Source organism: Passer domesticus, chromosome 15, assembly GCF_036417665.1.
Source record: "Passer domesticus isolate bPasDom1 chromosome 15, bPasDom1.hap1, whole genome shotgun sequence".
Taxonomy (NCBI): Eukaryota; Metazoa; Chordata; class Aves; order Passeriformes; family Passeridae; genus Passer; species Passer domesticus.
This window is the reverse complement of record NC_087488.1, coordinates 13,178,947-13,202,399: the sequence shown is the minus strand read 5'-3', so window position 1 is coordinate 13,202,399 and position 23,453 is coordinate 13,178,947. Positions and strand designations below refer to the sequence as shown.

The following is a 23,453-nucleotide window of genomic DNA, read 5'->3' as shown; positions in this document are numbered from 1 at the left end:
CCACACTCAAAAACACAAACAAAACCAAGGAAAATCTGCACAAAGGAAAACTGACTTGGAAAGTACTGAGAAAGAGGTAAACTTAAACAGCACCCTACAACCTCATCAACTCCAGGGCAGTGGAGGAGCTCCCGGAAGAAAAATCTTCAATATCAGAAAGATGTTGTTTACTTAAATGTTTCAGAACATCCTTACTCAAGCCCCTCCTAGAGGCTCAGAACACAATAATTGCTGTAACTACAGCAACCTGATCCGGTGTGAAAGATCCCCATTATGTGTCATACACAGGAGCAGCAGCAGAAAGCAACAGCTGAGGCAGGGAGACAACCAGGATGAGCTTGGAAGATATGTGGATAATGTTAATAAGTCCCGAATCCCTACAGAGATAATCAGCATCTACTGAGATATCTCACACATGCACAAGAAGGGACCATCAGCAAGATCAAAAGCTGACTCTAAATAGCATGGAATTTTTAGCATTTCTCCTGATGCACGTATGTAAGACTTCTGGCTTTATAATGGTGCTGTTGCTACAAAAACATTAGGTTATATTCACTTTTCTTCCCCTCATGCAGTAAAATGAACAGGAACTATCTTTAATACCTGTAAGAACCATAGCTTTGAGAATTAATAGGAAGGATCTCCTTTACTTGATCCATACATCTGGATATCATTCAGTTTACAGCATCCTGAAATTTCTACCAGCTTGATATTGTCAATAAGACATAAACACGATGGCCACGTGACACAAATGCATTACAGTTACTGCCAGGAATGTTTTCAGGTATTCCGAATTTCAAAAGGAAAAATGTGGCTGATTTAGCTTGCAGAGTTTGGGGATTAATAAATGCCAAATATGCACCACGCATCAGCAGCACAATCAGTACTTCAAGTGCTGGAGAGGAGAGAAGCCACAACATTTCTGTATTAATCCTCATCATCTTCATTATTTTCAGTCGCTCTTAGTCCCTGCTCAGGGATCATTATTTTGTACCTTGAGTAGTAAAAACCATGTAATACTTCAATTGAACTCACTTAGGAGTTACAGGTGAACCTCTTAGATCAGACTCACTTCCTCAACAGAAGAAATACAAAAATACATAGATCAAGGCAAAAAGGTGAATGACAAAATAATTTCCTAGGATCCCCTGTCCCACACCTGTAGTGGGAGGGATTAGCTGAAATCTGCTGCATTTTGATTTGGCTTCCAACAACACCCAGAGACACAAAAAATACAAAAGTGTGAGGAAAATCCTATGTGTTCTGACCGTGGCTACTGCCTCAGTACCAGCATGGACTGGTCTGTGCAGCCTGCAGGCTCCTGGAGGCAGAAACCACCTGAAACCAGCCAAATCTACAAGTTAAAAGCTCAGGCTTGCAATGCGAGACACCAAAGCAAAACCTGAGTAAAACTGTAATTGTGATTGAAGCTCTATTTAAATACACTTCCTTTCACAAAATAGAGATTTATATGCATAATTCTCCAAACAAAAAGGGTATTTGTGATAGGCTTCCTAAAATAGACACATTATTCCTATTAAATCATACAAGTAACGCTATTAACGAGAAAAGCATAATTACTAATGAAAATTTCCTGAGCATACAACAAAAACTGATTAATACTTGATTAAAGTTAGACTTTAAACAAAGCATTATCCTTACTCCACACTGTCAGCATCACAAAAGCATTCAGAGCTCCTTCAGAGTTGGCTGCACAGCAAGTATAATTGCCAGCATCCTGCAGGAACACGGGCGTTATCTGGAGCCCTCCAGACTCGAGGAGAACGAAGCGAGGAATCTGCACCGAGCCACTGGCTAAGATCTGCTCTCCTGAAACACATGGGGGAAGCAGCATGGTTAGTGTCAGGGGTCAGGGACTGCAATTCCAGCTCTCCCAAAATGTTACATCCTGCCCAGGCCACCGGCTCATGATGGCCCCACAGTGAACCCGCTGCTCACGGGGCCAGGGGAAGGAGGCACTGAATGGATCTACAGGATCTCAGTAACAGGGATGGACAGGAAAATGTGGATTACAGCTCTTTTACACATTGATAACTGGCTACCTTTCTTCCAGGAGATGGCAGGTCGTGGAGCCCCTGAAACTTCACAGGTCAGTACTGCAGTCATCCCCTCGGTGACTGTGGTGTCCTCTGGGGGCTGGATAAAGGCTGGCTTGATGTCTAGAATAAAAAATTCAAACAAACTCAATGCCTCACCCCTCAGAAAGATCCTTTAACTGTTACCATGGATTACTTTACAGCCACTTTTATAGAGCTGATCATGGAGAAGGACATGACAATAAGACATGAAAACCTTTCAGCAGTGACTGTAACCTTTTCTTATTCATCTCCCAGGAATTGCCTAATCCTGTTTATTACCTACACAGAAAATAAAAATCTATCAGTGCTTGTACCTGTACAAGTAAGATAGGTTAAAGAAAAAGGAAGATAAAGCTCAAAATGAGTGTTTGGGGGGAACTTGAGAAATCTAGATAAACAAAACTATTTTCCTTCATCTTCATAACAGAGTTCTTTAAGATGAAAAGCAACTTGAGAGAGGCATTAACTTTGAAACTTAAATGTCAGCCAAAAGAATTTAGAACCTGAGCCTTATCCAAGACATTTTCTAAGTTTCTCTCTCTCTTATTTTCCCCCAGTTGCATTTTATTGCAGTTTTTTTTCCTGCAGTTTCCTAGATCTATATTGAACTGGGGCTGATTTATTTTCTTAGGCCAGTAGGAATTCTGGTCAGTATGTGCAAAGTGCTCTTGGGCTAAAAATCAGCTTCCTGAAGGGAAGTTTAATATTACAGAAATGACTGTTAATAATCACTGTTAAAAGAGACTACTAGGATTTGTAATTCTTCCATAGAGAAGCATGCACTTCATTAACAAAACCATTTAATCTGACTTTTTGGCCAAAAAAGACATTTAACTTGAACTTTCTTTTTTTTCCCTGACCAAATGCAGTTGCAGACAAGGGCAAATAAAATGATAGCATGCACAATCATGAAGCAGTAGCTCAAGTTCAGAATGGAATTACATTAGAGTGGAAATTGGAAGGAAACGAAGGAAAGATAAAAGTATTTCACAATGAAATTTTTTTTTTTTCACTAAGATCTCTTTTTGCCATGTGAAATAGTGGAGTTCACCTCTAGCCAAGCTCTCCTGATGTCATGGAAAGCTTTTCCACAAGATTCTGCAGATTGTGCTGAGGCCACAGGGGCATTTTGGGGTTCCTTACACCTGGGGCAGCTACCCTTGAGAAGAAACTCAGAGTTCTGCGGGTTGAACTAAAGCAGCTCTGAGAAACGTGATGGGTGTGGGGTCACCTACAGGGATGACACCTCCTGCACCCCGTGCCAGCACTCCTCACTCACTGGTGACATCCAGGTAGGTGTAGGTGTGGATCTCCCCAGCCTGGTTGCTGGCGAAGCACTGGAAGATGCCGGCGTCCTGCGGCCGCAGCGCGTGGATGCGCAGCCCCCCGCTCAGCAGCACCTTGTACCGGGGGTTCTCCAGCCTGCTGAGGGGGACTGAGTCCTTGTACCACACCAGGGTGGGGATGGGAACACCTGCTCAAGTAAAAATAATCACTATTAGTCTTTGCAGAGCATGTTTTCCCGTCTTTCTACGTCAATTATTTGTATTTTTTCCAAGCTGCTTTAGATAAATGCAGGCCGCATCTCACATTATCAATGGTAATAACACACTGCAGGACACGAGGGAATAAAACCAGCAAATACTAAGGGGGAATGTTGAGAAAACATGTTATCAAATTACTTTCTTCACCCAATCATATTTCATGCTACTACAAAATAAGATTTGGAGCAATTTCATGTTGAAAGCCAGAATCATGCTCCTTAAACAGCAGCAGCGTGGCAATACAGCCAGTCTGTAAGACTGTTCCATCCCAAATAAGATTCCTCTGTGCTTCTGTAGCTAAGATAGCTGAAATACAAAGGAAATGGCAAATTACACATGAAAAATGAAGTGCTCACATGGCTGTACTTGAGTCCCAATTTAGCAGCTTAGTTTGAGCCAATGTACAAACAACATATTGCCAACAATAGGATAGCTTTAAATTATTATTATTTTTATTCAGTCTCACGCTTCACCTGCTATTTGAAAAAAACAGGCATAAAGAGAAATAAAATTCCTAGCATAGATAAAACTTACAGTCCCATTTATTCCTGTTTTCTTTCATGTGCATGTTCCACAAACCCTGACACAGTTATTTCACACATATTTTTGTTGCTGTCATGTCCCCGTCACCTGGAATGAAGTGGCTGTAAATTTATTATACACAAACAGTGTAGGATTCTCTTTTCCTCAAGAGATGTCAGGGCCCTAGAACAGTCTTAGACAGCTGCTCCCATTCCACTGCTCATATCCGACAATGTTTTATGTTTACATCCCAGAAATCCCCACTGAATTGAATGCTGGGGATTCTGTGCAGAGATCAGAAGTGAGGCAGGTATTTTATTACAGAATTAGATAATCACTGAGTAATTAAGATTGGAAAAGACCTCCAAGATCATCACCTCCCTGGGCACCTCCTTCCACTACCTGACACCCCCTCCTGTGAAGAAATGCTTCCTGATGTCCAACCTGACCCTCCTCTGGCACAGTTCAACACCATTTCCTCTCATCCTGCCCATTGCTCCCTGGGAGCAGAGCCTTACCCCCATTTCACTACAGGAGGGGGAATTGTGGAGAGCCTCTCAGGAATTGTGTCAGAAGGTCCCTCTGATCCTCCTTTTCTCTGGGCTGAGCCCTCCCAGCTTCTTCAGCCTCTCCTCACAGGATTTACACTCCAGACCTTTCTGTTCCTTTCCCTGGACACACTCCAGCCCTCAATGTCCTTCCTGAACAGAGGGCCCAGAACTGGGCACTGCACTTGGGGTGTTTTTGAACACTTTTCACTTAAAACCTCAGACCTACACAATTTCTTGTAATAAGATAAGAGACCACAAACTTAAATTCATGGGTGGGTGAAATTTGCCCAAATAGAGAAGAAGTGTCACCGAAGCATGGAGGATGGGATGTCACTGATGAATTGAGCATCTGCAGACAATGAATTTCACTGCAATGCTGGCAGTCACTTGATGTTCCGAGAGCTGAAGTGCCATGGGAAGATCTATATAATCATCATTATCATTTTAAAACTCCCAAAGTTAAATACTACTGTGTTATGCTTCCATTCACATCTTCTCTCAGTGTACTTATTCTCTTTATACAGACAAAAGCTGTATTAACTCTGGAAGGAATGTACAAACAATGTATGGAAATGACTGCAAAACAACATCCAATTGCTGTTGTTACTTTTATAAACATGTATCATTTACTTCAATCACCTCTGATGCTTTTGTTCTGCTGATAAAATAAAATGTACTCATGATGCAGATAATCATCTCAGGAAGAAACCCACTATGTAAAAGTGCATTGTCTGATAGAGAATAGACGTGATGCAGGAGCTTGCAATAGGTATAATTTAAATTTCATACAACAGCCCATATACAGAATTAGCGTAAATTTCAATGTTCACAATTCTCGGTGAGAGTGTTATTCATCTCTTGAAAATCCTCCTGGGCAAATACAAATTATCACTGAGTAATGAAGAAACAGATGATGCAAAATGGAATAGTTCTCCTGATGCTGAGAAGCTCAGAAATTATTTCAAGTTTAAATAATAGCAACTCCATTTTCCCACACATTATACTTGATAGGCACCAAGGAAATAATGAAATCCTGCATTCAGAACATTGAAACCTTTAACACTGGTGTCATTCCATAAATCCCATTCTACTAACAGTATTGGCAAACCTTCTAATCCTATAATCACTGTGAGATACACCTTCCTATCACCAACTCAGCTGACAAACTGAATATTACCATCTCTATTTCTCTACTTTTCAGTTACGGGTATCTTCCTCCACTCAAAGTTATAAGTCTGAATAATAGGATCTTATCTGAGCACTCTGATGCCTGTCAGCAGCATTCATCTGGGCTTTAGTGATCTTCCCAGAGAGATTTGTCTTCCAAGTTGTACACACATTCTCTTCTAATTTTGCTACCTGTTTGGCTGTAAAAAATGGTTAAACCCAGCTTTTCTCATCTTCTACCCACCCCTCAACCTTTCCTCTTTACACACCCAGCCAAAGGAATTTTGCTTTTTTCCTTTTCTAAAGAACTTCTGGTGAAAAAATTATGAAGAGAAGAAAACACTTTAAAGACCTTTTGCACTCTACCTTTCCAAGCAGTATCGGCCCAACCCTGCTGCTCAGGAGGTGAGAATGGCCTAAAAGACTGGCAGTCATAAATAAAACAACCTTATTTCTCAGTTGTGTGCAGCACTATTCATTTTTCACAGACAAATTAATTTAGTGTCAGTGGGGAGAGGGGAAGGCAGGAAACAGAGATGCTGGTTCTGGCTTTGCCACTTCTTCTGTAACCTTGGGCAAATAACTTACGGAACCCGAGGCTCAGCTCCTCCATCTGTGAAACAGCTGCTTGACTCTCTGCCAAATTTCACTTAAGAACCTCGATGAAAGACTCAGAATATTCACTGTGTCATCTTTGTTATTTATTTTTTACTGCCTCCTCTAGATCCCAGTGAGCTACTGGGGAATCCCCAAAGCATCTCTTCCATCTACCTCTCTAAACAGGTAGAACTGAAGTCCAATTAACTGGGCTCCCCAGACACCACCACCACTGCCTGCAGCTCGAAACTTTCCACAAGCAAATCAGAAAGAGCATTTAAAGGAAACCCATTGAACATTCAGGCAGCATCAGCCACTGCTGGAAGATAAACAGCAGAGCCTGGTTCCTGTGGCCTGATACCCTGAAACTCCATTACAGGGAGCAGGGAGCTGGTCGCTGCAAGTTGCAATTTTATTTACAGTTAATCTCTGCTTATACTGTGAAATTAATCTGTCTCTCACACATCCATAGTGCACGAAGTCTTGGCAAATGGGCTTTGTGCACACAACCTGATGGGGCTAGGGGAAATACAATCTGTCTTCCATTTGTAGCAAAGGTAGAGGGCAGCTCTGCAGTTTCCCTGGTGCTTTGTTCTCCCAGCTTGGAGCAGGGAGGCAGCAATCTTCATTTACCCTCTTTTTAAGTGCTGGCAATTGCTAGATTTGTGTAATAATGGATCAAAATTCCTCTATGTTTAATTCTAGTACCTGCCCTTATATGTGTTATAGATACTCAACAAAATAATCCACAAGGAAACAGGATTTCATGCTCCTGCACCACATCCATCAACAAATCAAATATGCACTACAAGAGTTGAACAGAAATAATTAATTTTGTCTAATAAGGGTTCCCATATCTCCACTGAGAATGGTTATGAGTGCCCCATTAACCCCCTTGGAAACTAAACTGCTCAAAGAAAAAGTGAGAGTAGAAGGAAGAGCTGAAGTCAACCTCAGGTCTCCCTGATTCCTTCAGGTTTTGGATTGGGTTGTTTTTTGGGTTTTTTTTAATTAATGGAAAATGTTTGAGACAGGAGATGGGTTCCTGGGGAACTCCACTGACAGCAGGTCCTGCTGTGTTTTGCTTAAAAAGCTATTAATGAACAAGAAGACATTGTCTCTTATCATCTGATAGCTTCATTTCCATAAGAGCTTTTTGTAAGAGATCTCATGATAGGCTTCTGAAATTCCATACCAGTCACAGCATCCTTAACACACACACTTGCTTATCACACAGTTTGCAAAAACTCCTTCTAGAAATGCAGTGCTGACTCTTTCCTACATAAAACACGGGGAAAAATGCTTAAATCATAGTGGCAATAACACAATCACGCAGTAAAAATGTCTTTATTGGCTCTGATTTGGAGAAAGACATCACACAAATAAGCTGTTGCTTAGGTCTGGGTGCTTTTTTAATCAAGGATGTGATCTTTTTCCCTAAGGACCTCATGGCATTTTATGTGTGTTGCTTCTTAAACTCAGCACCAGGGAAAGCGAGCCAACAAAATGTTCAGTCCCTCACCGGAGTCACGTAGAAATTTGGTGACTTTGATAAACCTGCTCTAAACACATGATGACAACATCTCTTACCTAACAGTGCTGAAACAGGTTGCATTTCTGTGGAATTCAACTTGAAACATGATTTTAGTCAGCTGGAATTCTAGACTTTTGAAGCCTTTTATATTAATAAGCCACCTACCAATTAAAAACTGCCTGCAATAGTCCTGCAGATTTCATAACTGCATTCAGATGTCAGAGTTACTGACATTTCTATTCACTATAAAAGTTCCCTAAGTTTTAGAAGAAAGGGCATTGTGACTGTTGAAAATAAGGACTGTTTGCATTGCCAATGATGGGTTCCATAACCACTCTCTCCCCTCAGCCATTTTCTGGCTCAAGGTATTTAAATCTCTTCTCTAGAGACAACTCTGAAGCACAGGCAGGATCCCAGAGTGACAGGAGCAGGACTTGGGCTCCCCACAGACAAACATCAACATGCCAGTATTATTCCAAATTAAACTAAATTACAGGAAATACCCAATTCTCCAAAGGGAAAGGCCAACCCTCTTCCTTGTATATGGGACCTGTGATAATCAGCATTAACACAGAGACTTCTAAACATTAAAAAGTTGCAAAGGTGGTTTATGTGAGATGGTTTTTTCCAAGCTGGACAGACACATGCCATCAATCCAGGCCGGAACACTTTTGTGCACTCACCCATGGCCTGACACAGGATGTCCACGTCCTTCTCCACCTCAGCCAAAATCACATTCTGGGGTTCAGCAGTGAAATACGGAGGTTCTTGGGGAAAGCAAACAAAAGTCAAAAAGGAAAGCCACAGCAAAGTGATAAACAGGCACACATTAAAACATATTCATCACAGAATCTCTCCACAGGTGGGGCATTTGATGTAAGGGGTTACAAACAGATTTGTTTGTCTCTATTTGGAGGTGGGGGTTTTTTTTGGTAGTAAAAGCATCATAAAAAATAAGGCCTGACAATGTTTGCTATGCTGAGTATGAATTCCAGAGTCGAGTCAATGGAAGGTAAAGATTTAGGGGTTTGCACTGCAAATTAATACTCAGAGCAGGGGCTACTTTTCATTTTATAGGACTGAATCATTGAACATGTTAATTTTTTGCTTAGAAAGGCCCTCCTGAGAGGTTTATAAAGGTTTATATTTACAATGTACATTTTATAGGATAGTTTGCTTCAGTATCTAGACTGCATTTCACCTCAGCAAGGCATGAAGTATGTCAAATAAAGTGCCATGGCATGTCACGGAGTCGACATCAGAGGACAAGTGCAGCATAATTAAAAGAAATTCCTCTCAACTGTTTTATTTCGTGAAAGCAAACAGATTTAATGCTTTAATTGAAGTTATAGTAATAATCATAAAAATCCCCACTTTATCATTAGGGCTAAAGAAAAGATATTAGATGTTTAATTAAACAAAGACCAGACTGCAGAAATTGCAGAGTATGCTGGCATGTAACTCTTTCTTCTATGCAGCATAAAATTGAAGAGCATCATGTCAAAGTCCCAGAGGCACTAAGGTTGCAGTCATTATCATGGTAACTAAAGACTGTCATAGTTTGTTCAATGCAATTATCATCTGAGTACTGGTTTTAGAAGGATTTTACTTGATTATAAATGCAGTTCTCCTGCAGCACAACGAAACTCACTGGTAAGTTTTAGGAAATACAGAAAAGCTTGTGAAACCGAGTTACTTGCATTTCCATTTTAAGGAAATTGAGCATGTTTTAAAATACATAGGAAGCTACAAGATCCAAGGTCATCTGTGCAGACCTGCTCTCAAATCTCTTCACCAAACATGACTGGAGAAAGGACTTGTGGTTATATTATTGCTAGGGCATCAGCATTTTAGTAAATAAAATCAAAACCATATAAATTTATCCTGCAAAATCTTGTTGCTACCTGCAGTATAGCAAGCATGGCTGGCATTGCACAGGGGTGACATCAGGAGGCACCAGGTTAGAACAGAACCTCCCCTTTCCCAGCAGCTCTTCCCTCTCGCTACAATAAAATACTTGCTTGGGTGTACAGAACTGGGGTCTTGTCCGAGCACCAATGGATATTACAATTCTGTATTCATTCCAAATAAAGCCAATCAATATCAGTCTTCAGCACGCCATGCAGGGGAGGAGGGGAGGTTGCAAACAGCCTGGAATAGTTGTTTACCCAGCAAAACCAATAAAAACAAGCGACCTGATTTATTATATTCTAATAATATACATGTGTTAACATTATTGATCCTCACTGCCTAAATATAAAGCTATTAATAAACGTGCATAATAAGCTGTGATTTATTGCATATGATCTCATGCGTTAATCTCAACAACAAATTGAAAAGCTGAACATTTAATTGAAATTCACTGATGGCACGCACTTTGACATGTTTGATCAGCTAAGTTGCTGAGTCCTCTGCAATTTATCTAAGTCCATGAGCACTCTTCTTCCTCTCACACCATCCTCCAAGCCCTGCCTGGTGTTTTCCTTGTGCTCCATTTCATTGGATGTCAACTTTTGAATTTCCTAACTTTCAGCCCAGTGTCCTTATCTGTGTGTCCTGTCTGTGTTCACATGTCCATCTCTCAAAATAAAATTTGAATCTTTCATTCTATGGCAATTTGATGTGATTGTGGGGTGAGGAAAAAGCAACACTGGGCCACGAAGGCATCCAGACACATATCCACAAATCCAGACATTCCCTTCTAAGTCTGGGCTTCTTCTGTGAATGTCTCTCCAGTCACTGAAGTTTATCTTTTGCTTAGGGAGGTCCTGACTGCACCTTTCCTTTTATAAAGGATTCTGCCTTTAACGGGCCAATCTCTAAACTTGGCAACCTTCAGCCACCAGCTCTCAAACTTTCTCCTGGATCAGCAACACACTCGCACACCAGTGATAAATTTGCAGATTTATCTTCACTGTGGGCCTGCAGTCCAGCTGCAAAGCACTTGTTGTGACCTCAAAGATGCTGGTGCTTCCATGACCTCTGTTTATGTGCTGCTGCTGCTGCACAGCTCCTGCAGTTACACCTGGCATATTTACACAGTTGTCTTTCCCAGTGTCCCTCCCAAAATCCTAACCTGCAACCTCTGCTCCTTCCTTGAAATCCCACACAGGCTTTTTGACATCCTCAAGGAAACTTGTGACATTAAGAGATGCTTAGGGAAGCAGGTATCAAGCAATGAATTACGTGACAAAGAGCCTGAAGTCAGTGACAACTGTCACTTAGCAAACGGGATGTGATGTTCTAAAAAGAAGACTCACATCAGTTTTTTCTGAAAGAAGCAGTGAGAAACAGAAGCAGACGAGACAGAAAAAGAGCAGGAGCAGCAGAAAGATGCAATCTAAAGGCCACAGGCAGATCCCAGAGGGCTTTCGGTGCCAACAGATTTGATTTCTAGTCTTGAAGCCCAGACTCACCTTTTCCCCCAGACTAAAGCCTGCTGAACTCTGTTCACAGCCACTCCAGCAGCTGGAGGCACTGCCAAATGCTGCACCTGACACAGAGTCAGATCCTATTCTTGAAAGAAGAGCACTGATACAGAAAACCTTCCATGAGCAACTCTGCAATTTATGGCCTGTACTGACTAAAAACTGAGACAAGCCTGGGTGGGATGACAAGGCTGATTGATAAGGGATTTTTGATTGATAAGGGATTTCTGGAAGATCCAGAATAGCACATGGGCAGCAGAGCTGTGGTGAAGTCTAACATATGTGGAAAATTAGCCTTGGTGGTGCAAGGAATGAGGGAATTCCAGGAATACTGGTGTAGGGATACCCTAAGGGGTTTTGAGGCAAATAAAAGAGTGATTTCACACAGCACCTCATTACGGCTGGGGTTGGAAGTGACCCCTGGAGATCATCCAGGCAAGTCCCCCTGCTAAAGCTGGTTCATCCAGGGCAGGCTGCAGGTGTGTTTTTACCATCTCCAGAGGATGATACTCCACAACCTCTCTGAGAAGCCCCTTCCAGTGCTCTGTCACCTTCCAAGTAAAGAAGTCGGAGTTTTCCATGCAACTGGGCAGCTTTTCCACACCCATATGCCATTCACCAGCAGCAAGGATGCTCTAAAGGTCCTGTGGAGTCAACAGAACTCAGGCTGTGGAGGAAACAGCTCCATTTACAGGTGCTGAGCAACTGCAACCTCAGCTCCTCACTTTTCAGAGGTGTCAGATGTATCATCTGCATGTCAGGTTTTGTGCCCAAGGGCCTGAATGCCCAGCATTAACTGCAAGGGAGAAATTCAGAGTATGTGAATTTGGGTTGTACAGCACCTGGTGAATGACTGTCAGAAAGAGGCCATAAAAATGCAGCACTATTTACAGGGGTCAGATGGCATTCTGAGAGGGCATTCTGGGTGGCTGTATATATGACTCCACTGCATATTTATAAGGCTTGGTTTGAATCACACAGTATGAATTTAACATTTATTGTTGTAGGCAATAATCATGTGTTGAAATTTAATATGTGTGGTGAAATTATAACGTCTTCCAAAGAATATAATGTGCCAGACACAAGTCCCTGCACACAGCAATTTTTAGGAATGACAGTAATTTGCCAGTATCAGGTCAAACATTTAAATTTTTTGGAAATTATAGAATCATAATAGTTAGCATAGGAAAGGACCCATTACTCCAAGTTCACCCTGCTGGCACTGTGGTGTGTGGCAATGAGAGGGGTCACAGCCCACATTAGGCTGAAAGAAACAGATACTGCATTGTTCAGATATTGTATTGGTGTTTGACTGATCCTCACTAAAATGTCAAGTACAAGCAAGGGGGAAAAGAGTATTTGAATATAAATGCATGTTTTTAATAGTTGTTGAGAATTTTGGGGGTTTTTTTCACTCTAGATATCACTTGAAAATGTCTCTCAGAAAAGCCCTTGGGAGCCTGCAAAATTTGATCCTGTTCTAACTTCCCCTGTGCAGAGTTCCATGGTCACTGATTTTAGCATTCAAAAGATAGCAGTCAGCATCCATTACATACCCTTCAAGCTGCACTGGAGATGTGTGACCTAATCCTAGATACACACATGAAAGTCAGAAAGAACAGAGAAAGCCCCAGGGGCTCCTCCAAAGCTGAAATTCCTGAATCTCTCAGAAACTCAGGGCTGCATATTTAAGAGGAAAATTGAGCCTTCAACATGGAAGCCTTCCTCCAGCATTACCATAAACTAATTTATTTGGTGAATATCTTCTAAAGGAAGAGGAACTGGAAGCTTGACAGCCCCTTGTAGGTACAAAGTCTGTAACTCCAGACAGAAGATCAGACTGGCCATGCTGGGAGAGAAGCCCCATTGTGGATGCAGGTACAGCAAGATCCTTGGAGCAGAAAGTGTCTTTGCATGAATATCAGGTTAAAACAGAGAGAGATGAAAAGATCTGTGTGGTTTCTTGCTACCCCTACTGTGAGCTGCAGTCTGTGTGTTCTGAAATAACAGCCCAGGGAACACATGTCCTGTCTGCAGGGCTGAAAGGGGGAAGAACTTGTTGGGAATATCAGAGACAGAGCTGAGCTGCCCACAAGTCCCACTGCTTCCCTCTGGGGCAGGTCCTGTTGCATTTAGGCCCAAGGCAGAATGTCTGTGTCTGCCTCAGAACCTCTGAGGTTTGACAAATCAAAAGCTGCAAATATTTCTTTCCTTTGAGCCCAAACTGTGATTAGGTGAGTCCAAAGACATTTCGTATTATAGTTTCCCTGAAAACTTATTATTTTCTTACACAGTAGATGAACACAGTCATCAGGATCTTCCCTTAAGCACCACACATGAAAAATTATTTCCACTGCTTTCAAAGAAGGCATCTGCAGTGTTTAAGCTGGGGCCATGAGAGCTGCTGTTTCCAGAGGTCTGAGCATGAGGCACTGAGGTTCTTGCAGCTACAGAGGGAAATAACTTCTGCTCTGGCAGTTCTGTACACACAATGCAAATTCCTGAGCAGCAGAAATGCACAAAGACCCTTCAGCATCTGGACACTCCTGCAGAACAGGGAGGGAGAAACAGCCCCACAGTCCATGTCAGAACCCAGCCACGTGGGCCCTTCAGGTCCACACTGGAACTTTGCTGTGTTCCTGAATCCTGTGGACCCACAGAGCTGAATACTTCCAAGATGAGAATAACATGTCTTTTAATGTAGATCTCTGGGCACAAACAATTCTCCAAAAGAAAGGAAGCCTTCTCCTCTGACTGTTTAGTGCATTTGTATTCCTTAGGACAGACCAACAAGGCTTTAACCCTCAGTTCTGCACAACCACTCATCATGCCAGGCCCTTTTTTCAAATTGTTTTTCTCATTTTTTTTAGGTTTTACTATCTGACTACATTTAATTTAAAGGGCAGTTTGGATTTCATACAGTGGAAGAGTTTGGTTCCCCATTTTTTTAAGCTCCTAAAATTCATAATTTCCCGTAGAACAGTCACTTAAGAAATGACTATTGCCATTTGTCACTAAAACTTGCAGAAGTGGAGCAAAAGAATTTAAGATTATCTCAGCTTTCAAATTGGTTTGTTCATGGGAAGACTCTTTAAATTACTTAATCTTCAAACTGTTAGTGATAAAACAAATGTGCTCTTATCTAATCTGCAACAAATCTTTCCCAAACTGTTACTCTGCCAAGCGAGGAACATGATACCCTTTAAAAATTTATAACAACTGCAGCTAATAAAACCAAGGTTTGGAACCACCTCAGTTTATCTTTTCTGGAACAATATGAAGATGTCAGGGAGCTCTTTGCCACATTCAGAAGAAAAGTGCAGCAGCACACAGCTAGAGGTTTTTCTTCTTGTTTATGCAGTACTACTCTAATACATTGGAGATTCAGGTTTTTTCAATATTATTGTGATTTTAATTTACAGACTGAGATATATTCTCAGAAATATCCAGAAAAACATCTGATATAATACTGTAGGTCACAAATAATAATTTATTGAGTAGATGCCTTTGTGCCAAGTTCCACTGCCTTCTAATAGAGCTCTGGTCACCATCTGAGCCACACTCCAATTGTGTGACTTCTCTTAGCTGGGAAAGTCAAGGACTGATATATTCGGAAAAAAAGCTTTGATTAACTCACTGTTTGTGACATCTTTGATGCACCTTTTAATTGCCACCCCCGTTCTACCTCTTAATAGCCAAATATTTTTCTCTCTTGATCCACTGAAGCTCTCACAGCCATGCTATTGAGGGGCTGCATTTGATTTCTCCCATTCTGCAAACAAACCTCTTCTTTTAAGCCAATTTCCTTTTTCTGTTAGTTGAGACCCCTCATTAAGTCCATGCTGTGTTATTCTCCCAAGAATACAGCTCATTATCAGTTCCCAATCTACACATCCACACTACAAATATTTTATGCATGCAAATGGACAAGCATTCCTGATTCTCTCTAAGTACTGCCCCCATGGACTAGGAGAGATGCACTGCAGAAAGCCTTAGGTTTGAATCTTGTCTGCACTTTCCTCTAGAACCCGTCCCTTGACTAATTAAATGACAGCCAGATCCATCCAAGAATTCTAAAGCTGAATATAAGTTATGCATTAACTACTAATCCTTTGATTTGGCTCCCTGTTTAGAATTAGAGATCCATCCTGCAAGCTCAAGAAACTCATAAATAAAGAAATCTATCAGGCTTTGCTGACACGTTGAGTAAACACCTGCATCTGAAGTGTCGTGTTCCATCAGAAGGAAATAAAAGTAATTGGTAACCAATTTGTTTCTGCTTTCTTTCATCTGCTTGTTCTTATCTACAGACCTTTTCATAACTTCATTCCCAGACAGCCTCCTAAAACTGGATAGGAAATAAATAAAACATTTAAAAATAAGAGAGCAGGTAAGCTACTAAAGCACTGCTAGTTTAATATGATTCCCCAATGATTATTTTTCAGTTTTATTGTAACTGTATTTAAAAATCTTTTATATTAACCAAGAGGCTGCTTTAAGTATTGCATTAGGCTGGATCTGACATCACAGCAACAAAGGCAAACCAGCTACAATAAAATCTTATGAATAAGGAAGAGTTTAAACAAAACCTATAAATAAGTAAATCCATCTCTGCTCCTTAAAGAGAAGGTAATAACTCCAAGGAACAGAGGGCAAGGAAAAAGACTGGAACCATACTTTGTCCAGCAGGTAATAAATATAACAGACACACAGTGCTCTAAATGAATCTGGAATGGAGCTTTGCAGAGGGAAGAGCTGCTTTTGCACTTAACAGCAGCTACTACAAATTGCTTTAGCAGAATACAAATCATAGAGCAGTCCTTAAAATTGTATTTTCGGAAAGCTCAAAGATGTAAAGAATCGTGGGCTGCATTCCCTCTGCAAAGCTCCAGCAGTGCACGTGCCTGAACCCTGAGCAACACTGAGACTGCTGGCACTGCCCGGGCTCCAGCCTCCCCAGGACACTCCCACAGACAAAAGCTTGACTTTACACAATCATGTCTGGCTGAAAACAGCTCAGCATCCCTAGTCTAAACCACCTCTTTCAGTCTAAAAGTCCTAAACCACTCCACACTGTGTGCACTGTGCTGACATGCAGAATTTCATCAGACATGCAGGAAGCACCATTTCCAAATTCCAACCTCCTCCCTACAGCAACACTCGGAGAGGAGGTGGTGGTGGAAACAGGCAGGGAAAGGGCAGCAATGTCCCCTTGAAAATAATGAATTCCAAAGTTTCCCTGGGAGCTGGAGGTCCAGCAAACAGAGCTGCTTTAATGGCATTTCCTTCCCTGTCCTGTTGCCTCAGCAATGCTCTGTGCCTGCAGAGCATCCGTGGCCCCTGACTGGCACCTGCAGCACACAAGGCACAGGAGTGCTCCTAAAAGCCTTCCTGCAAAAATACAGGCACTTGACATATGAAAACTGGACATAAGGAAGGCAGGAGTTAATCAGGATTTAATGCACCTAAAAGCCAAGATAGGGAAGCTGCCCATTAAGGATTTTACTACTGTATTTCTCAAAATTCCCATTAAATGTACAGTTTCGCAGGGGATTTACAATCACAGCAGTGTTTAAAAAAATCTATTTGATGAATTTATATTAGCAGGGTAGAACGGCTGAATTAATTTGGAAGATAACCCTCCTTCACCTCCTTTGTTCTGTTCTCTGAAGAAAGGTTCAAATGTAAGGTCAATGAAATATTAAGATATCAATTTTATTTCCTATTATACCTCAGCTCAGAGCCTTTTTTACTAAAAAACACATTGCCTCAAGAATTACCCAAGATAGAAAGGAAAGCTTTAGCTCTTGCTGGTTCCTCTGTGCTCTCTCTCAGTTTGGCTTCACAGAAGTACATCCCCACATCAGCAGAGGTTGGGTTGGTGATAGTGAGGCGTCTCCCAAAGCTGCTGATGCCACTGGTGATCTTGATTCCATTTCTCTTCCAGGTCACGCTCAGCCTCTCAAGAGGTCTGCCAAAAAATACAAGAATAAAATCAGAAAACATATATATTACGGAATAATCTCTGAGTGCATATATATATTTATACACATGAGGAATATAATATTACAGATTATAAAACTTCTTTAAGTCTTCCTCTATCCCCAAAACACACTGTTAGAAAGTAAATACATGTATAACTTCTACACATCAAGGACTACAGACTACTCAAGTGGCATTATGCAAGTACAGCTAATTGATACAGCAATAGAACTTAAGTGCTAATAATTTGATTTCTCCAAGCAAAAGGAGTAAATACTGCTATGGGAATCAGCTGCATAGGAAGTGCTTTCATTACAACTCAATTACCAAAACAATATTAATCATATCAAGAACATCTCTGCCCTCAGAGGGGAAAGTAAATCAGTTGGTCTTATCACCCAAGGACTTCAACTATTCATTCCCACTGAAATTCAAAGCTATTCAAGGCCAGCTAGATGGAAACATAGGAGGAATGCTGTGAATTCTGTATTACAGTGCGTTATGAGCAGTTGAGCAATAATCACTGCAAAATGAGAGTGTCTGAAAAAATGACTTCACAGGAGATCCTCACTAAATTTATTTACTAGGAAGCACCAACTGTTCAACAGCATCCCCTCTGCTGTTGATAGGCAACAGCTGAAATATTATTAACCCTCACTATAATTTTTTCCTTAAGATAATATCTGCTGCTTGAACAGCACTTCTTTTCCTTTCCATGTGAGGACCAGGTGCGAAAGCACCCCCGACCTGACCCTCATTTGGCCAGAAAAATCAATAGGTTTAATTCAGTAACGTTGGACAAACAAGATCACTCTGAAGAGTGAGCGTCCTTCTTCATTCTCCAAATCATTAACAATAAAAAAATGGAAATAACATCCTCTGTCATTCTCCAGAGAGGGCAGAGTCCCAGTGAGAGCTGTGGAGGTGTTCCCATACCTGGCGTTGGCCACGCACTCCAGGGTTGCCTCGCTGCTCCCCGACACCACGCTGGTGTTGTGCGGGCGGATCACCATGGCAGGAGCCGCGCTGTCCGAGGGGCTGCTGGCACCTGCAGGGCACAGACACACCTGGTGAGGCCCCAGGGACAGCCAGGGCTGCGACAGCGAGGATGCCACCTTCCAGGCACTGCTGCAAAGGTCACCCTTCAGCCTCACCACAGGCTGGCATCTCCAGGGGGACATCTCAACCCCACAACTCCCAGGAACTGCCCCTGCCCTCCCATCCAGGAATATTCTCAAAGACAGAGCAAATAAATTGAGCATCCTAAATGTTTTCTACTGTTGAGCACCTTTTTTTTATCAAACACTTGCTGACTTATATTTTAAGACCTTTTCATGTTTTGTTTAATCTTACCCCTTCCATACCATTTCAAAAGAGTCTGCCAATACTCATGTTAGTTCTTTAAAAAGATTTCACACACTGGGGAACAAATATAAAATTAACAAAGCAGCATATCACAGCAACTTCAATCCCCTTTTCTTATCAGGAAAGTAAATAACCCAAATCTGTTACTCTTTTGTGAGGCTTCATACTGTAAATAATTTAGCTTATGCAACAGTCAGCAGACACTTAAAAAATGGTAAAAAGGCAGCTTGTAAATTTTCTCTGTATGCATTTAGTAAGTGAATTAAAATATCCATGTATTCATAGGTACTTTGCTTCAAGCAACTCATTTGGGAAAGAAAAATTAGCTATTTTTTAGCTTGAATAACACAGTAATAAAATTTTTAAAGATATGGAAACCAATAAACAAATTACAGGGAAAAGTAATGAAAATAAAACTAAACTGATGGAAAAGCAAGCCAGTTCATCAAATGTTTTCTGCACAGGAGGCTACCCATGCCCATTAAGCAGCATGGGAAATTGGGAAATGCAAGGTATGGACCCTAAAGTTTAAGGTAATTCCCTAAAGAACAGAAAATGGTCAGAAGAGTCTTTTAAATCATACCCAGCAGGCCAAAAACCATTTGACATTGGATTTCGCTTGCTGGATGGACAAGGACTTTGGTCACAAGGTGAGCAGATTTCTCAATGACAAATCCTTTACCTTTGGATGTTTTTCTAATTGACAGCAGTTAGTGTAGTACAGGAGATGGAACATTGGAATAGTTTTGAAATTTAAAGAATACCACCCACACTTCTGAATAAATTCAAGCATTCAAGAATAGTACTTAAAGAGTAAGCAGATATTTATTTCTTCCCCTAAATATGCTCTGTCAACCTGACACAGCATCTCTATGAAACACGCACAGGATCTCAAAACACAAGCTGTTAGTAGCTTTTACATCTCCTCATCAACATTCCTGGAAATATGATGCCATCAGGTAGCAAATCTAAGATTTCTATGCTGGTCTTATAGGTATTCATGGCAGAAATTTTCCAGTTAGTAATTAAAAAAAAACCCAAACAAAATAAACTAAAAAATCCCAGAAAAGAAGAGCTGATGATTAGATTAGAAGCTTGTTACTGATGAGAAGAAATAACCTCAGCATCACTGCTCCCCATCACTTCTGCACAAGATGAAGGTTTACAACAGTGAATGCTAAAAGATCAACAAACCAGTGACTAATTTGGCAGTAATCATTCCTTATCTCCATCTGGAAGAGAGGAAAACCACTTGTTTGACTTATCAGCTCCCCACTAAAACCAGACGAGGAGGAGAAGTTGGCTTTGTTGTCACCCCCATCACCCCACACGAGTGGCCCTGTGTGCGCCCAGCAGATAAGAAAGGAAATAAAAGTGCACATTTCCCATCCTGCAACCAGGAAAAGGCAGAGATTTCTTAGTGACTGTAGCAAAAATCTAAACAAAGCGTGTGTTTATTGTTATTTTGAACCATCTCTGAAACAAAGTTTTTAAAAGCAGGCTCCTGCTAAGGTTGTGAGTGAGCTGATACTGATGTGAGACAGGGCTCATCAAAAGGGTCAGAACTTGGATTCCCAGGAATGCACTTACAAAGGTCAGCTGTGCACGTAACAAACATACACAGCAAACAACAAAATTTCCAAGTATTACCTAAACAGTGTGGAGGCAGCATGAATATTCCTATTTTATATTCAAACACAGATCAAGTTTCCCTTTGCAGCACTAAGAAACTCCTTCCCATAACTCACTCAGGCCCCAGTCCTGCCAAATCAAGCTCCACAGGGACATTCCCTTTGCAGAGGGCACTTTGCAGCTTTGTTTTATGGCTAATTGAAACACCAAAGGAGGATCTTAGTTTTATTTTAGAGTAAAAATCTCAATAGGGCTGTAACTTGGGATCTGTGCCTTTCAGAACCTCACCCCTTTGTAAGAAATGCACAGGTTGGAGTATCAGAGTAGCCAAGATCCTAATGGAGATGAGCAACCTTGGGATTTTGTTTGGGTGATGGGATGTGGCAGATCAGCTTTCCATCAGGCTGGGGAAGGCAGAGAGTTATTGCAAACAATCAGATAATGAACAGCTACCCAGACTCCCCAAGTTTCTCATCCTGCCTGTCAATAAAGCCACTCCATCCTTCTCCTGCCTCCACATGCAGCACAGATGTGATTTTACTTGACTGATGCTACGCAAAAATCCAATGCAGAATGTCATTGTTAGTAAACAGACATTTTCTTTTAAAATCCTTTGTCGAAAACAATTGAATTTTTCTCCTGTTCACTGTTCCTTTTTTTTTCTTCATCAGACTTTTTGTTGCCTGAGCTTTCTAGCACTTTGCTGTTTCTGGCTTTTCGTCACCTCTTCCTTCTCCTCCTCCCCTTCCTCAGCATCTCTGCATTCATCTCTGGCCATTTTCCCCCCTTTTTTCCATCCCATGATTCCCTAAAGATGTTTCCCACTATTTAAGAACTGCTCAATTTCTGATGTATCCTTTAATTTAATGATTGAATTTCAGCTTCTCTGAAGGAAATATTAAACACACTGAAATGGGGAAGTAATACAAATGCACATGGGACCAGAGCTACAGTGAGATGAATCCACTAACAGGGGGACCACTATGCCCAGCTATATTCTACCTTTTTGGAAAGAAATAAAAGGCCTTCTTTCCTTCCTATCTGCTTTCTGAACCCTCCTCTCAGCTAAGAAAGCAAAGCAGCATTAGGGAAAAACACTGACCCCAGAAGTGCAGCCAGGGGATGCCTCACTATCAGACAAAATCAGTCTGGGGGGAACCTGTGGGAAGCTGCAGAGACAAGGCTGAGTGACACTGAAAAACACTTAAGGGATGTGCTCTTAATCTGATTTTAGCCCTTAATAGATGGCTGGACAGAAGGACTGCCACAGGCAAGAGGCCTAATCCAACAGGGACTGTTCTGCAAAAGAGAGCTCACACTGCTTTATTTTCCTTTCTATCCATTTTAGCCACTGCACTCCCAGCATTTCCAATCTCCCCTTTGCTTCTAAACTTTCTCATTTATCACTGTCTGAGCCATTACCAGGATCTACAAGGGCCCAGTACCTGCAGGGCCTTCAGGACTGACCCCAAACAGTTTTTGAAGTAAGACTGTGGGAACACCAAAGACTTGGACTTGGGACAGGAGGGAGTTTGTCCTCCAGTCCTCCAGTGGTTGCCACCCCCAGCTGCTCAAGAAACAGTTCAACTGCTGCCATTTGCAGCCCAAGATAGAAAGGTAAATTTGTATTCCTATTATGTTTTCCATATTCAACTTTTGTTTGGTTATTTTTTTTTTAAGAGCCAGAAAAAAAGAGAAGAAAATGAGACAACAGAAAATGGAAAGGAATGATCTGGGGTTCTTTCTGTCCCTTTGAACATAAACTCCTCTTCAGACTGTGGAATTCAGGAATCTGGCAATCCCCCACAAAGCAGAGATAAAATGGGAGGAGAAAGAAGAAGAAAGAGTGAACAACTTTTGCACGGTCTGTTTGTTTTTATCACCTTTGGCTGTGAATGGCTGCACATCACTGAGCCTGCTGGACTTCCCCCTCTCTCCTCCTGCCTGATCAGGAATGAAACCCACCCAAGGCCTAACACTGATTTCTTTTTTTTAGTACTGATGAGGTGTAGAATTTTCATCTGTTATTTAAATACAGTAATTATGTACACTGCCCCATCATCTCTGCAAAGACCATACTTTTATCTCTGTACATATATTGACATGTAAGGTACAGGGAATTTTAAATATTGTAATTTACAGTTTATAAAGATCCCAGACCTTATCAAAGCCACTTCAGATGCTTAATTTTCCCAACAGAACTGAAATCTCACCCAGGCCCGATGACTGGAGACACAATAAGTTTTTTCCCCTTCAGAAATGCATAAACATTAAGTTCTTCCCCAGATTTTACATTATGACATGCAAAGTTTATCTATATCTGTATTTGCAGTGCAGAATATTAAGTGTATTACTTCAATGGGTGCTCAAGTTCATGTGACAGAGATATGAGGTAAGCCAGCCTCAACAGAAACTGAGAGAAACTGTTTATCTTCTGAGAAGAAGTAATAGTTTGAGTTCAGACTTGAGCACAACAATAAGGTTTATTTTTGAGGCTTGCTTACAGGTCCCAACCCTCTGAAGAAGCTTAATCCAAACAAGGTGACCATGAGCAGGAGGAGGATTGTGCAAATAATCAAGAGCCTGGAATGTGAGGTTGGCTGCACTTCATCTCTACCCTCACCGCAAATTCTGCTCCGTGTCCAGCTTGCAGTGAAGAAGGGATCCCACAGGAATCAGTACCCAAAACCAAACTTACTTATTCATATTATGAAACCTGTCTGTATGAGAAAAATGCTCCACAGAAGAGATCACCAGTGCCCTACCCTCAAGCTAATAGAGAAATTGAGTACTTAAACAGAACTTTGAAAAGTTATGAGAGAAAACCATTAGAAAACTTTCACCCTAAAGTTCCCCCACACTTCCAGCCTTGCACAGGATGCAGAAATGCCTTGGTAATTACTATGCAGGATGCATGCAAAGCTTCATTTTATCAAATTATAGACACCCCTATTAGAAAAAAGCAGGATAGGAGATAAGAGTCCAGCACAAATAGCAAAAATATTACATCTAGTACAACATTATTCTTGGCA

At 41.3% G+C, this 23,453-nt stretch overlaps 1 protein-coding gene across 4 annotated transcripts in view; it reads right to left on the bottom strand.

The window, feature by feature from the left end:
* Window positions 1-23,453, bottom strand: part of SDK1 (sidekick cell adhesion molecule 1) — a 382,991-nt gene that overhangs the window by 135,479 nt on the left and 224,059 nt on the right. For all 4 annotated transcript variants that reach the window (XM_064390819.1, XM_064390818.1, XM_064390817.1 and 1 more), the window contains exons 7-12: window positions 18,361-18,472; window positions 17,223-17,413; window positions 8,698-8,781; window positions 3,379-3,573; window positions 2,064-2,180; window positions 1,663-1,830 (exon numbers count right to left, since the gene is read on the bottom strand). In XM_064390819.1, coding sequence (XP_064246889.1) covers window positions 1,663-1,830; window positions 2,064-2,180; window positions 3,379-3,573; window positions 8,698-8,781; window positions 17,223-17,413; window positions 18,361-18,472 — 867 coding nt within the window. The remainder of the gene's footprint in view (window positions 1-1,662; window positions 1,831-2,063; window positions 2,181-3,378; window positions 3,574-8,697; window positions 8,782-17,222; window positions 17,414-18,360; window positions 18,473-23,453) is intronic.